Source organism: Melitaea cinxia, chromosome 14 (assembly GCF_905220565.1).
Source record: "Melitaea cinxia chromosome 14, ilMelCinx1.1, whole genome shotgun sequence".
NCBI lineage: Eukaryota > Metazoa > Arthropoda > Insecta > Lepidoptera > Nymphalidae > Melitaea > Melitaea cinxia.
In genome coordinates this window covers 12,197,378-12,215,040 of record NC_059407.1, presented here as the reverse complement: position 1 = coordinate 12,215,040, position 17,663 = coordinate 12,197,378, and the positions used below count along the sequence as shown (strand labels likewise).

The following is a 17,663-nucleotide window of genomic DNA, read 5'->3' as shown; positions in this document are numbered from 1 at the left end:
TCGAATTTATTGATTAATGATTTGTGAATTTACTTAGCATTATTCTTTATTTTTGTATTATTTTATTTTTTATTATCATTTTATTATCAATTTCAATAAAGTCATGATTTTTAAATTGCATTTAGTTTTATTTCATGTCTCAAAACTCTCAAATAATGTTGAGTTGAAAGGATTCTTCTGATTAACTAAACCAAAAAGTTTTGCATGTCTTTTATATATTTGTCATTATTCTCTTTTTATTTATACGTACGCACGCTATTTAAATAAAATATTGTCTGTATAATTATAATCTTTCTGATTTTTTTTCTTTAGAATATAATTTTATAATTGATTATAAAGTTATTAATTCCCAAACATGTAACTACACATCGTGTGATTTGCGTAGACATCATCAACTTTCAAAAAGTAAATAAACATATATTTTACAGCGAGTTTTTGCAAATTTAAACGTTTTCTTCAAAACATTTTATTAAAAACAGTAAATAATTAGTATTTTTGAGAAGGCATTCTAATTTACATTTCGTTTCCCAGAATTACTATAATACGTTTCCTAAAATTTATAACTTTTATTCAACGCTGTCTTACCGTAGAAATTGATAGGTCCTGTACGTATTTAGAGGAGTATTTATTTTGTTTTACTAAAAACATTCATTAAACTTTACTTGTGCTTGCTTCTTCATACAATTAAAGTCCCAAAAATATTAAGCTTAGAAAAACGAACATAACAATTTTATTACGATCATTTTCATAACTTTTTTATTCTTTATAACTTTTTCTTTACATATTTAAATTTTTAATTTTGCACGACAATTAAATTGTGCTGCATTTATATAACTTTTAACATTAATCATCGTCTTTTCATCCGCTTACGACTTTAGCAAGTTTTGTACAAGGTCTGACTTACAAAAACTTCTTTTACATAAGACAGACTTAACTTTTTTGCATTGTGTGAATTCAATCCTGGTAAGACTGTTGCCGATTTTGGTAGCACCCACAGTATTTGTAATGTATGGAGACGCGACGATATGCAGGCGACCTCGAGTGCTCGTACGAGATATCTTCGTATTTGGATATGATCATCGCTGTGGCCTCTTTTGAGATTATGAAATAATTCCAATAATCGAATGCATATTTTTAAGAAAATGCATGTTACTTTTTTACTTACACAATTTCATTTATGTAATCGTTCATACTTTCCTTGTTTTTATTATTATAAAAAGTCCATATTGCATTCCAACAGCAAGCCGCTTATTATTAAAATATGCTAATATAATAATAAAAATAAATAAGTAACTGTAAATAGTTAAATACTTATTAATCCTTATGAAATTTTGAAATCGAATGTTATTGCTTCTTTCGCATTTCTACATTATTTATATAATATACAAATCTTTTGTATGACCATATCTGTTACATCTAATTTGCTTACTTAGTTGCCATCCATGAATCCAAAAAAAAAAAAAAAACAATTATTATTTATAGAAAAAACAATCTTTTTACTGAAAGCTGACGAATCAAGGTCCTTCTTTAAGTGACTACCTTCGCGCTAAGCCCTTGAAGTTAATAATCGCTTAATTAGAAATTATAAAAATATCTTTGTTTAGTTGTTGCTAAATCTTTCATCCCATAAGATAGGATAAAGTTTTAACTTTCTCTTCTTCTAACAAATAATTGTTACTTGAAAACTACGAAACAGTGATGTTGATTTTAGTCATATTCGACTGTATAAATAAATGTAAACGAAAATGTCTGAAATTGTAAAATTCCGCGTCGATCTGAGTGAGTCAAACTTTTTCTGTGAACAATAGTTACTCGTCAATAAATTATCTCAGTTAAAAAAATCTATTAAAAAAGATATGACCTTATATTTAATATAATTCTGTCTATGTGGCTACGGCATTAAAGAATATAGCCACCCCCTCTCTTTCCGCGGGTGTCGTAAGAGCCTTGGAACTTAAAAAGCCGACCGATGGCGGGATAAACATCCAACTGCTGGGTTTGAAATACACAGGCTGAAGAAGGGCAGCAGCGTCTCCAGTGCGATAAAGCCACCCCTGCAGTCACCAACCCGTTTGCCCAGCGTGGTGACTATGGGCAACATACATGAGTTCGTGCCGTTTTGGCGCGAACTTGTGGAGGCATATGTCTAGCAGTGGACTGCGATAGGCTGATGCGGTGATGATGTGATGATTGTGGTGAAAAATGATGGGTGTCCAGCACATTACGCTACGCCCGTACGGAGCTATACCTAAACGAGCGGTATCCCAACAGATGGATCGGCCGCCGGACCGACTTCAATTTCATCGACGAAATCGTAGATGAAAAAATAGTCAAGTAAATACGCATTATCAAAGATTACTCCGAAAGTTGTAATCAGATCTCGATGAAATTTAAATGTGACCACATGATAAACATCGGCTTTCGGTTAAATTAAAAATCATCAAAATAGGTACACCCAGTAAAGCTATGCGGATTTTCGAGGGTTTCCCTCGATTTCTCTGGGATCCAACAAAAATTTCCAACAAAAAAAGAATTATCAAAATCGTTTTATAAACGACGAAGTTATCTCCGAACATACATAAAATATATATATACGGTCGAATTGAGTAACCTCCTCCTTTTTTGAAGTCGGTTTAAAAAAGGTTTATTATGACTAAAGTCTGTCAATCAACAAAAGTGTAATATGCGTCTGTGTGTCAAATACATGGTAGTGTCACAGATTACTAAATAGTTACTACGTAGTGTGTGTAATGTTTTTCTTATTGGTTAAATATATTTTCAACGAATAATTCAGAAAAAATATTAGTATTCTGCTCTCCTGTGTATAAACTTTAATTGTGCGTAATTTCATACTCCTCCGTCTGCGCAATTTTCCTATAAAGGGGTACAAAGTTTTTGCTTCACGTATTAAGATCATAATTATGTTAGTTCTAATAGTTGTTCGGTTTGTCTAAAAATAAAATAGCATTAGTATTTTATTTTCTATAAAGATGTAAAATTGGACATTACGAAAAACTAGAATACCTATATAATATTACAGAAAATACCTTATATAAAATATATAGAATCCCGTTCCTTCCCTGTAAGAGCTTGATGTATCTATTAATCTTAACCTTTTCCAATGAAAAGGCTTTCGAACTAAATTTTTTCATAAAATTATTGAAATGGATGTCCTAAATCTAGAGAGTAACAGTTCGGAATAAACAAACCAAACGTTCTACTTTATTATGAGTGTAGAATTTGCTGTATTACTTCTGAGAACTTAAGTATTGCTTCTATATTCCTTATAACATTTATAACGGTAATAAAGCTATATTCTTTTTACGTAACATATATCTCGAAATATTAATATTTTTCACGAAACACACCGTATAAAAATGAAGGTAGTATTAACTTATCTAAAATTTATTCAATAGGTACCTACATTAAACGTTATATTTATATTCATCACGAGCAAGCACTAAGACTAAATTTAAATACAATAATGTAATTTATACAAATTATACGATTATTATATAAGTTAGATATACTTACATAATAAATAACATAACTATCAACTAAACGTTTTATTTAAGTTTGATGGTCGGGGACATACGTTTACTTACAAACGAAACTAAGTGAAAGACATCGACTCTTGCGCACCTCCAGTTGCGAATACGACGCGCACGCGACGCGCATGTACTGTTTGTGCTATAAGTTAACTGCTAATCATTCGGTTATTCATCGTTGTATAAATCTCTTAACTTTTTTCTTCATTTACTAAACACGTTTAATCTTAATTGGTACAACGTTTTGTTATCTTGTGAATTGTCGTACAATTTATCGGTGTTTGGTTGTCAACTTGTAACTGGTCACATTTTTTGAGTGTTGTTTTTGTAGTTGTTTGTTTTTGTAATAATATAGTGTATCGTTACACGGTGTTGGGTTACATTACTATGGTGAAAGTTATGTTGTTGCACCTGAGTGACGTAATAAAACTAAATCACATCACGAAGTTACGATGATCTTACAATTTTACATAGACCGCACGTTTTTATACGATTAAATTGTTATTTATATTAATTATTGCAATATTAATTCATAACTAATTAAATACGCATAATTATGAAAGTGTAAATGTTACAACTACAATTGCGATTAATCAGTGAAATCCGTTTTGCATACATATAAGTGAATAACTTCCGTTTGTCCGTCACGTCAACTGTAAATTTTTACAAGCATTTTAAATACAAGTGTCACTTATTTATTCGTTTCACGGTATGTTGTTATTTAATACAGCTGTGACACTGATTTAGTGGTCCATAATGTCACCTGGTATCAATTAGCGGCTTCTATCGTTAGTTGGTAAGAAGCGCGGTGTGAGGGGTAACCTCGTTTGTTCGATCAGACCTTATATGGCGAACTGCTTATAATGTATATGGTGCCCTGGTACTAAATTGATGTCAGATTAATGTATCAAAAGTCCTTAGTGATTTTACTACTTTTCAAAACTATTCAATAGATTTTTTTGTAAATCTATAAATTATATGATTTATTCTCAAAAAAATGCACCCAAAAATATTTTATAAATTTAAAATTAATTGAAAGTATTTATAACTTACATAAAAATAAAATATAAGAGGCATTTAACTATTTTATTCAGTATATAATTTGTAAGTTAATATACTTATAGAAGAAAAAGTATGGTAAGGCTTTAGATTAAGAACACTCGAATTATCTAAGTTCAAAATTTGACCGTTTATCGGCATAATTTCGTTACAAATAAAAAAAAACCCTAAGTTATCTAACTTCAAATGCTGTTCTTAATCTAAAGCCTAGGCAAAATTAATAAAGATCTTAAATTATACAGCCGATCACAGTCACAGATTTAATGCAAACTAAATGCTTGCACGAGGTTTATATATTAAAATAAAAATACGAAAAAAATAATAATCTATAGCTAAAATGCTACGAATATTAAATATTATATAAGGACTCGATATTTTATTTTTTATTTTTGTCACAGCTCACAAATATTATGGCGTTGATTAGAAAAACAATATAATGAACCTATCAAACAAGTTTAATTATAAAGCCTGTTGTTACCTTTATAACGATTTATATTCAAATAGCGTATGTTAAATAGCATTATTTACTTATTGAAGTAATCAATGATAACGAAAAAGTTATTTTATTAGCAAAAGGGAAAGCATGATAAATTTATAATAAGTTTTATTACAAGAAAGTTGATAATATTAATAACTCAAGCGACTACGGTAAAAGTTGTCTCTGCTTTGCAAAAGTACTTTAATCCTAACGGCCAGGTTATCACGCGCCGCAATGGATATAAACATCGCCGATGAAATGCGTGTCTTAATAGATTCCGATATTTATTACGATCACGGACGGCTCTCGTTAACTGATAAACTGAGTTTCACTTTAAAATAGTGTTGCCCAAATTCAGTCTTGGTCTTGCAGTCTTGGTCTTGTTCTTGCGTTTTTGCAAGACCAAGACCAAGAACAAGACCGCGTATTTTTAGCAAGACCAAGACCAAGACTGACCGTGCAAGACTTGAGCAAGAACAAGACATAGCCTGCAAGACTCTTGCGTCTTGCAGCTAAGACTTAGCGCTATTTCACTGAGTAGTTAGGTGTAACAGTTCGGTGTATAGGTAGGTACGCTTAGGAATTCTATGAGACGCAAAAAACTGTATCAAAGAATATGAAAAACTGGACCTATGCGCATTACGACTAATACCATAAACATAGCGAATAAAAAAATATCTATTAAAATCAAACTGAGTGCATGCATAGTTATGTTTTAACCATCGGCACTTTGATAATGCGGCATCAAAGGTTTTGTACTTACTTCTCAAAGAAATTTGCCGCTTTTCGGAAGTACATGGTTATGATACACGCGCCGGCGGCTTCTTTTGAAATCTAAAACAATCGTTGCCGCCACGCCGAAATCATAACATTTGACACTATTTGATTGCCGCCATAGGGCGTAGGTATACTCATGCAAAATAATTTCGAATTTTAAGAGTACCTACAGGTGTTCCAAAGTATAAATAAGTTTCAGAGTGCTTAGAATGAAAATGAATACATTATACTGATCACGCAAGTAGTATTATGATTAGGATAAAATGGTAAGGATAGGTAGTAGATGTCATATTAATTCATTCTAGTAAGTATATATTATAATATTGATTACTTATATGGTTTTAAACTAATTACTTAGGTACTATTATTGTACATTTAGTCATTATATTTCTTAAGTTTTTACAAGAAAAAATAGCAAAAAGTGTTCAAATATCACCCGTTTAATAAATATTGTAGCCACTTTTAAATATACTTGAAACGTGTAAAAAAATTCTACAAAACTAATAAAATAATATAAAAAGCGTAGGTACTTACCTACTAATAAAATAAAAAGCCTGCGATAAGAGTTTTGTATTACTTACCAGCCCGAATATCTCTGAGAGAGATGATGAGAGTAAGTATTTACTAGCTGTGCCCGCGACTTCGTCCACGAGGAATAGTAACTTTGGAGGTATAGTGACGTTCAGGACTTATTTATTTATTTTAAAACTTCTGTCATCAAACATACAAACGAACTCTTCAGCTTTATAATATCAGTATAGATGTACGCCAAAACATTCACTTATATGTAAAGAATAGTGATTGGCACTAATTCTTTACATATATTTTATTCACGCGTCGCGTCTGTACAAGTAGGTAATATTTAGAGTGTGTTTGTACGCCGCACGCGGCATTGTTTGATTTGCGGCGGCATCCTTTTCATAGAGCCGGCACTTGGCGAGGCGGCGCGGTAGAAAGCAAGGAAACGTACTATAAATAAAGGAATTATTTTAATTCCAGTCATTTCCAATTGAGCTGTGCTTCGAGTCTAACTTAATAATTGTTTTTACTAATTCTCGTTGTTTTCTAAAAACGTATCACGTGTACAATTTAATATGAGACTCAGACTTTTGACCTGACAATGTGGGGGAAGCAACTTAAAACAGAAAGTCTGCGCAAGTTCAATGAACTTTATGAAGAATATAAAAGTCTACACTCACTGAACAAATCTCTGGAATTACCAGAAAAAGAAAATAAAGTATGTGATGAAGATGAAGACGTAATAGACTTTGATAAACTCTATGAATGTCCCTCGACGTCATCTGGATCTTGTCTTCAAGGCTTAGTGATAGACGAGTTGGAGGAGTACCTGAGAAAACCAAGAACTGCCAGCTCGGAAGACATTTTAGATTGGTGGAGGACGCATGAGACAGAGTATCCGATTTTATCGAAAATGGCCCGTGATTTTCTCTCAATACGTGCAACTTCAGTACCTGCTGAGAGGTTATTTTCTAAAGCATCATTAGTAATTAGAAAACATAGAAATAGGTTAAGTGATGAGTCAGCCAGATGGTTACTTTGTATTAATTCTTGGTCAAAAAAATTGATATAAAGTATCATAACCTAATGATAAGGCTGTTGATTTGTGTTGTATTTTATTTTTTATTCAAATAAATGATAAATCGTAAAACTCTTTTATTAAATTTCTTATAAGTTGAGGGTTCAATCTCTTTCTAGACAGATAAGTATTGTTCTTTAAAATACAGTCAAGTTATTGTAATTAATTTGTTTTTTTACATGTTTTAGCAAATGTAAGCTTATAAATCATAAATGTTTATTAAGAAACAGTTACTTCCATGGAAAACGACATATAGGTCAGTTGATTTTTCGAATTTCTTATCAAATCTTCAGTTATTTATTAATCTGCTTGATCTTTACTATGGTTATGTTAATTCAAGCTCACAATGTTCCAATTCTAATACGTTTTTCTAAGATTTAAAGTAAACTTTAATAAATAGTAATAGAATAATAGGTAATTGCAAGACTTGCAAGACTCTTGCTGCAAGACCAAGACCAAGACCAAGACTGGGAGCGCAAGACCAAGACCAAGACCAAGACCAGGTGTATTGGCGCAAGACCAAGACCAAGACTGGCTAAGTCTCGTCTTGTTCTTGCATTTGGGCAACACTACTTTAAAAGCTGTCACGTGAATGGATGAAATTACTTATTCGTATATAGGAAATTGAAACGTATACGTTTTTGTGCCTTATCGATTTCGTCTCGGTAAAATTTTCCGCTGGCCATGAATTTAGTAGGCGTCCCTCGCGGTTTCGACTTATCTTATGTTTACTGTTTCGCTAAGTCTATAAATTTTATGAATTATGTATTTCTGGATAAGTTAATGTTCATAAAATTATTGAAATGGTGTTATAATCTTCTTATATTTAAAATTCTCGTGTCACGACGTTAGTTACCATACTCCTCCGAAACGGCTAGACCGATTTTTATGAAATTTGAGAGAATCGGCCAACATCTATTTTTCATACCCTTACGGGGAGGGGGGGATTAGGGGGTTTAATAATATATATGGCAAAACAACGTTTGCTGGCTCAGATAGTTTTAAAATTGATAGATTACAAACTTACTTGGAAATATTTTCTTATATTGTAAATTAGAATCAATTTGTTATTGGACGAAAAAAGATACAAATCTTTTGCACCGTTACGTTACGAAGGATTACTTTATTTAATATAATTAACTACCAAGGTTAGTTGACTTTTTTCTAAATATATTGCAAGTAGAGTTTGCGTAATGCTTGAACAAACAAACAGACAAAAAATTTGAAAACAAATGTTTTATTCTCGTCCAACCCGCATTGGAGCAGTGTGGTTGGATTAAGCTCTGATCCTTCTCCTACATGGGAAAAGAGGCCTTCGCCCAGCACTGGGATATTACAGGCTGAAACATCACTCCCGTCCATCTCATATAGACCCCTTCCTTCCAAAGAACTCAAGTATAGACATGAGCTTGTTTGTTACTTTATTATTTATGTATAATTGTATATAAATTATAAATTTCATAGTTTCGCGTGACAATTTTGCATGGTGGGTGGTGTGGCTCAATCTAGATCGACATTCTATTCACCGAAGGACGCCGCTGTCGGAGTCGCTCGGACCTAGGTTTACATTTCGTAATGACAAGTCGTACCTGCTGCGAAATTATTTGATATCGATATCGTGTTACATTTGCGGTATTTGTTTCTGGTTTTGTAATTCCGGCTGTATCGTGTTTTGGTATGAACTTATGGAATGAGAAGTTCGTGTACATTTCGAATTTAACGCTAAAACAAACGATTATTATGTAGAATTGTATTAAATCATAACTTGTTTTTGACTAACCCGTTGGTGCAATTTGCAGTGGAATTTTTTATACTATAAAGCTGGCAAACAAGCAATCGCACGGCCGGCCCGTCTGATAGTAAGCCTGTGGACGCTTACAATACAAGGAGCAATGCGACACCGACCTTTACTACTTACCCCCCCGATCGCTGGCTACTTTACTCATCACAGGAACACAACACTACTTAAAGCAGTATTATATATGCGTTACTCTTCTCTTCCTCTTCTCTGGCTTTCAGTTCTACTTATATATTTTGTATCCATATATCAGCTGACTGTTGTTTCAAACACGGGCATTAAGTTGCTTATCTTAAGAATAAATGTGAGTGTATTTTAGAGTTTCTTCTTGTTTAAATATCTATAATAGTTTTTGAATTATTATTTTATTTTTTTAATTTGTTACTGTTAAGAGCCATTTCACAATTTTACGCTCTGCAAGTTTAGGTAAATTTGGTCGCATCGCGCGAGTCGTACGAGCCGCGCGATCTTTGTGCTAGTACGTATAGTGTGACAACCAAAAGACCATCGTGATCATTTTCTGATGTATAATAAAAATTATAACTATGGTATAAAATGTTTTTTACATAATTAATTTGTTAAAAATTTCAAGTATGTTATATAACAACAGTCAATAAATTTAAAATAAAATTAAAAAAATCAATTTTATGAAACAATTTTTTTAAATTGATTTAGTTTTTTCAGTTTACGAATGAATCTAATATTTACGATATGAATAAAAAAGCATTTAATGACATCGACACCGACAAACATATTAATTAACAAATAACAAGACAAACAGATTGAAATGCCTATTTGTATTGATAGTGTGAGAAAAGAAAATTAAATTATACATTTGTTTACAGAAATTATCATTATATTATTTTACAGTCATTTTCGTAATATGTTTATTTTATTTATATTTTATTATGAAAGTATCAAATGCGTTTTATCCGCTATATCAACAGGCGCTTAGCGCGTGTGAGCGAAAGAGACGGCTGCGCAGAATTTGGCGTGGACCTTACCTCTAAGAGCGCTAGCGCTCGACTGATTTACCGGGCATGATGCGTGGCGATATATACTATCTTTTTATTATTTAATATAAAATGTATTAAAAATAATTACATCTTTTAATTATTTTTTTTTGTATTCCTTAATGATGTAAGTTTACTTTGATGAAGATAGTTCGTTAAAATTTCTTAGTTTTCTAAGAGAAATATCGCTTTTAAAATTGTACTTATTTGGAAAATATTCGTAACTTTAAATTTTTTTTATCGTTTAATAGAGATACAAATGGAATAAAAATCTATGATAGTGGACAACAAAATTATATTCCACATATTATGATATTTTTTTAAAATGGATTCAACGTAGAGGTTATTGAAAAGTAGGACTTCAAAGTATACATTGCGACCGTTTACCCAGGGAGGAGGCTGATGAAAAGGTTAATAATTTTATACACATAATATAAATCAAAATTCTGATCTGACTATGGACTACAACAAAGGTTACTCTATTATATTTCAAGAATATAAACTACATTATTGCATCCAACACTGAGATTAACGACGTCAAAATATTACAATTTCGCGGATTGTTACCGATTTTTGTGAAATGGCTCTTAAGCACTCACACATGTATTTGTCAAATATAATTAACTGATTCAACAAGAATTAGTTACAAATATGAATTTATGTAAATCCAAACATGGAAGCGTAACGTAAATGAATTTTAAATGGAGATTACGTTTTGAGGGGCAATTGAATAATTAAAAAAAAATTAGAAAACTGTCAGTCAGCTTAGCCTATTGCAGTCCACTGCTGGACATAGGTCTCCCCAAGTTCGCGCCAGACATTTTTTTTTTATACATAGATAGGCTGGCGTTTGACCGCTATTTCACCTGATGATAAGTGAAAATGCGGTCTAAGATGGAGCACGCTTACCTAGAAGTAACCTATTCACTCGCGACTTAAAGATCCCCAGGTCATAGCTTTCGGGAAACACAGACGCTGGTAGAGAGTTCCATTCTTTGGCCGTACGGATCAAGAATGTACTAGCGAATCGCTTAGTGCGTATAGGGGGAATGTCAACCATATAAGGGTGACGTAACGCAGAGCGTCTGGTTGTACGATGATGGAAGGGGGAGGGGGGAATCAGGTCATTGAGTTCTTGCGCACACTCTCCGAAGTGTATCCTATAAAAAACCGACAGGCCGGCCACCCTACGCCGATGATGTAAGCTTTGCAGCTTTGTGGCGACCGGTGCATCGTCACCGATGAGCCTCCTGGCTCGTCTCTCAATTGATTCAAGAAGCTCCAGCTGGTACTTGCCTGAGCCATCCCAAAGATGAGAGCAGTACTCCATTCATGATCGAACTTGTGCTTGATATAAATTCAGAAGCTGTTCCGGAGTGAAGTACCGTCTCATCTTCGAGAGGACGCCCAGTTTTTTGGCAGCTGTTTGAACTTTTGCCTCTATGTACGAGCCAAAATTGAGGGTGGATGTTAGAGTAACGCCAAGAAAAGACACCGGTTTTCCGCAATCCTCATCCAGCCTACACCGGCAATCTTACGCAGATCGTCGGTCCAACAGGCCGGAGGACGTCCCACACTGCGTTTGCCAAGACGCGGTCTCTACTCCAGGACCCGTCTGCTCCAACGGCCATCGGTCCTGCGACACAGATGACCAGCCAATGCCACTTCAACTTGCTAATACTGTGGGCTATGTCGGTTACTTTCGTTCTCTCGCGGATAGTCTCATTTCTAATCCTATCGTTGAGAGAAACCCCAAGCATAGCCCGTTCCATTGCACGTTGAGCGACGATTAGAAAACTGTACGTTGTAAATATAAGGCAATAAGGCTAACTGTAAGGGCCTTCTTAATAATCTTAACAGTAATGTAACTAATATTCTTCTTTTAACCTTATTAATCTATTTAATTTACTAAGGTAATTTGTAGACGTGGCACTAAATAGCATGACTTTAGTAATTATCTCATCATTTTTTGTAATTTAGGATTAACGAATAAGTGACTAGTTAAAATTCTTGAATCTTATGCAAAAAGTATCATAAAATTCATGAGTTTAATCTGAGAAGATGAGGATATACTTTAAGGAGAGTAAAGTTAACCCGGTGAGTAGGTGTTCGTAGTTAACATAATCTCGGAAATCAAGTTCTTAGCTAATTTTACGCCTTGTTAAAATAATAATGTTTCTTGAATAGTATTTTAAACATTTATAAAGTAAAAAATAAATTAAATATAAATAATATGACAACACCCATATTATGTAATTAATTCATGTACTTAAATACATGTTGAAAAATTCAAGATACCATATTTTTGGTGATAATGTGATTAAAAAATTCACTGCTTTACTTATAGTAACTCTTATACGTCTCTTACGGTTTGTGATTACTGTTCAAAATGATGTGCTGTAAGAATACTCTTATGGCCTATCATACTGCTGGATAATGAAGTATTTTAATGGCGAAAGAATTATTATAGTCGGTTTAGTACCTTCGTAGTTTTTCGATTACAAACCGATCTTTTTTTTTTGCTTGTATAATTGTGCCACCTAAAGTGGGCAAACAAGCTTAGGTACGGACCGCCTGATAGTAAGCAATTACCGTAGCCTATTGACACAGACAACACCAGCAGCATTTCAAGCGCGTTGCCAACCCTACCACCGTCCCTCCGCAAGAACTCTTGCTACCTTACCTCACCACAGGAACAAAACATCACACGATGGCATTATTGTGCAATGGCATTAGCTATAGTAGCTACCTCACTGAGGGTAAGGTTGGTACTTCCCCAGCGGGCCCTATATAAATAATAGTATATGCATATTGTATAAAGTAAATCCATAGTAATATTATAAATGCGAAAGTAATTCTATCTGTATGTTACGCCATAACCACTGACCGGATTTTGATGAAATATGGTACAAAGATATAGTGTCATCGGGAACAGATATAGGCTACCTTTTGTCGCGAAAAGGTTTAAAGGAAGGCTACTAGTTCTACTGATGAAATACAGACTTCGCGAGTGCCAGCTAGTATTTAATTCGACTAATCTTTTAAGTTGATTAATTTGTTTTTTTTTTTTTGTTGTCAGCGTGTAAAGGCACCAGAGTGTACTCCGCCATGCCGCCGCGCTCAGCCTCGAATCACAAGTACGCCGAAACGTTCCACAGATGTGCGTGCGCAGCCAACGATCGACGCAGACGGTAAGTCGCCAGCAACTACATACCAATAGAGATAAGTTTCTTATTACGTAACTATAGCACAACGCAACGTTTCTAGTTACCTATATCAATTTAAAATATTATAATAATTGATATATCTATACAAATAAATAAAATTGGAGTGTCTGTTTGTAATATTAAAGTAACCGTTTTTTATTAAATGCATATGGATTTATACATGATACATATACCAAAATAACATTTTTTACAAATTTCTTCAGTCTGTCTGTCCGTCTGTCAGTCTCTTTGTTTGTTCCGGCTAATCTTTGAAACATATATTTATGTTAAGTATATAGGTATATAGTATATATAGTATGAATACGTTGTTCATTGTTAATAATTTAAAATCGAAAACTTGAACATTTTTCATTACCTTTAACATTTACAACTTCAAAGGTCAAAAGTTAAACTGAATTTGCGTTTTATCTAACGTATTATAACTTTCTCTTTTATGAAAATTTGTTATTTGTATATTATTGGTAAAATTTATAATATTAATTATCTTCTATCGAACTTAATTAATAGTATTTTACACTGAGTTGATGCTTCTTAGACACGAGTGAACTTGGAGAGGTCATCTTTAGGAAATACATATTCATTTTTAATATATATACAATTTTTTTTTTATTAATATAAATAATAATGTTAATGGTATATAAAATTATTTCGAAGCTACTATAGTTTTATATTTCTTTATTCGAAACAAGACGTATAAATTTTTATAAAGATATCTAGAAAGACCAGCAACGTAATAGTAGCAGTGAATGTTTCGCATTCAAAACACGTTGTCTCGCTGTTAAAGATAACTTATCTCGGACATATCCCTACAAATACTTCTGTTTATTTCTGAAATGTCGTGAATACTTAACATAATGTGTTGTCTAAGATATCTTGGCACGAAAAGGTTAAGACTTTAAAAACACGACAAAAACATACAAAATTAAAGTTGATAATATGGTAATTAAATTTATTTAAAATACTAGTTAAATTCGTTCATTTATAGTGACTTTGTTGACGCACAAACATTTTGCCTTTAATGCCCTTGATAGAACTGCACCGCATTTCGAGATAAATAGTACGCAGGGCCTTAGGTCATAGTATCGACACTAGTTCGACAGTAGGTTCGACGTGATACTCGGTCAAGGTTAGACAGTCAGATAATTAAAAAAAAATACATCTTGGCTTCAAGTATCAATTACGTTGTCTTTCAAAAAATTTCTGAAGTATTTTCAAAATACAAAATTAAATCTGTTAGTTTCATTATAAATATAGAAGATTGACTAGCTCGTTGGCGCAGTTTGTAGTTGTTCTGCTTTCTGTTCCGCAGGTTGTGGGTTCGATTACAGCTCGAGTCTGGGTGTAATATTTTTATTTATATATGTATTATTTCTACGTATATTTATCAAAATCAAATATTTACGTGTAATAGTCGGCTGTTACCTAAAACTCAAGCATTAAGTTGTTTACTTTAGGAACAAACGACTTTGTGTGAATGTTACAAAAAAGGATAGGTAAGTAATTTAATATTCATTATACTTTAGGTGATGTTAAAACTGGACCTTTATACGATTACTCGTATGTTAGATAAACTCATTCATATGGGTATAAATTTCCGTGACCCCAAATACGGACGTGTAACACAGATACATGTCTGAATATACAGGCATTTTTTGGTACAGAAACTAGAAAATAACAGCATTTGGAATATTACACAAAAGTTTAGTTATACAGAATATATGATGTTGATATTTTTATTGATATATTTGGATTTTCTTTTTGATTATTAATTTCTGAAATGAATCGTGTAATGTAATATTTTTGTTACAATTACAAGTTAAATAAGTTTTTTTTGTGCAATTAATGTAAAAACTCATCCGATGTAATTATACTTACTATATATCTGATAAATTTCAACGAACAAACATATTGTACAATAACATTTAATTTACATTCGGGCTACAATATAATTTCAAAATTATGCCGATGAAAATTTTACAAATAAACAAATAATTAACTTAGTACGTATTATAAATTTTTTAATTAATTCAAAACTTTATTAGGTTTCATAACAGTTGTGAGACAATTTTGTTGTAGATGCACAAATGCACATGTTACGTTAGTACATACTCCTTAAGCGCTGAACATGCTTTATCGCTCACGTACAAGGTTTTATTATTTAAACGCTCTATTTAAAAACTAGGTAAAACAAAGTGTGCTGGTCTCCTAGTACTCTCGTATGAATCATTGTTTTGATACGTAATTAAACAAGCTTGATGTAAACTAATCTCATATGTGTAACTAAAGTTTGATTTACTATGTTTTTTTTTAATTAAATTGCGCCTTAAATTAATCGATTTCTAATTTTTGCAAATTTAAAATCGAATTTCTAATTTTAAATAACCAGAAAAAAAAAACGATAAACACATCTTGCTTTGACGACTATATCTGTTTCACTGAAAACAAAAATCAAAGAGACACACACATTTACAAAACATGCACACATAGCCTCGCGTCATGTATACGACTTCGGAAGCTTATTGGAGGTATGCATTACTTAGTCACCACTCCTTAGGTTGTACTAAAATATCGAGATTAGAGCCTCGGGTGGTATATAGGACAAGGATGTTTGATACGGTAACTTTATATACCTCATTGTGTCGAGTTATTGTTTAGTTCACAATGTCAGGTAATTTATAAAAGCAACTTCTTTTAAATTTGATATTAAGATATTTTCGACGTAGATTTTTCTTGACATAATGCTACCGTTTATCGTATAGAAAGAAAGTAAGTGCTGTTTATTTGAAATTCTTAATAAGTACCTCAAACTGTTTGTGAAAAATATGTAGTGGGTTTTATGTTTTATATTTTAATTTTTTTTTAAAGAATTACCACAAAAAGCAAGTATTGTAAATTTTGCAAATACTAATACATCACCATCGTATCGCAGTCCACAGCTGGACGTAAGCTTCCTCAAGTTCACGCCAAACATCTCCGTTTCCGCACGGACACATCTGCTCCAGCTGCCATTGGTCCTGCGACACAGGTGACCACCCCACTGCCACTTCAACTTGCTAATTCTGTGGGCTAAGTCGGTTACTTTCGTTCTCTCGCGGATAGTCTCATTTCTGATTCTATCTTAGAGAGAGACCCCAAGTATAGCCCGTTCTTTACATGCTGAGCGACATTAAACTGTCCCTTCGTCAGTGTCGATGTCTCGGCACCGTATGCTAAAACAGGCTGGAGTCATTGCTATATGACTTTTCTATTCAGACATTGCGGAATCTTTAAAGTTCGATAAAGCCTGCCAAACGCCGCCCAGCCTAACCGAATCCTTCTAACGGCTTGTTTCGGCCTAGTTGGATGGTATGGCCTTAGTAGACATAATCCTGACAAACTTTGAGAAGGACACCTTCGACTGATACCAGTCTCGGTTTGATTTGATGGTTAAGCATAACTTTCGTTTTGTCCAAGTTCATAGTAAGACTGAGCAGTATGGATGTGGTTTACGGTGTTGTAACCTCCTCCGGTCGTTGGAATTCGTCGAGTCTTGTGGCAAGACAAATATAGAGATAACAAAATGTAAAAAATGATAATGCTTGCTTCTATTGGCTGAGACCTGATTTTTTTTCCATTAGTTAACACACTCCTTATATAAACATATCTTGTTCAAAATTTTTATTTTTAATAATATACTTTTTATCCATCGACTCTTAAACTCGATTTTTAAACTTGTCGTAGATGACAAATGATTTTTATATAATTTCTTCAAATATTAATTAACTATTGTTTATTTTTTAGTGACCGTGGAATTTACCCATTTATATTTCGATTTGCTTTTCACTTCATGAATGCAAACTATTTATTTTGTTTTCAGTGGCGTTGCGTGAAAGTTAATAAAAGTAAGGTGGAGGTCACAGTATATTGGTTCCTGGGGAAGTTATCCGTTGCAAGGTCGGCTAGCGTTCCTGACCTTTATTGTATAATTAAATTAATAGATATTTCTCATTTCACGTTCAAATTACATTCTTCCCTTGAGATAATTTAAAGAGTTAATTTAAAAAGGAATTGTTTAAGTTTTCGTTATTTAATTTAAATTAACCTTTAAGAATATCAAAAGGATTTTTTAATTAAGACGTACACAAAACATGGCTCAAGAAATTTCGGTTTGCCAAATAAAGGGTAAA

The 17,663-nt window shown here is 32.8% G+C and overlaps 1 protein-coding gene across 1 annotated transcript in view; it reads left to right on the top strand.

Moving 5' to 3' along the window:
* The window catches only part of LOC123659415, a 118,321-nt gene that overhangs the window by 30,416 nt on the left and 70,242 nt on the right, over positions 1-17,663 (top strand). Inside the window, 1 exon segment of the mRNA XM_045594631.1 lies at positions 13,350-13,461. Coding sequence (XP_045450587.1) covers positions 13,350-13,461 — 112 coding nt within the window.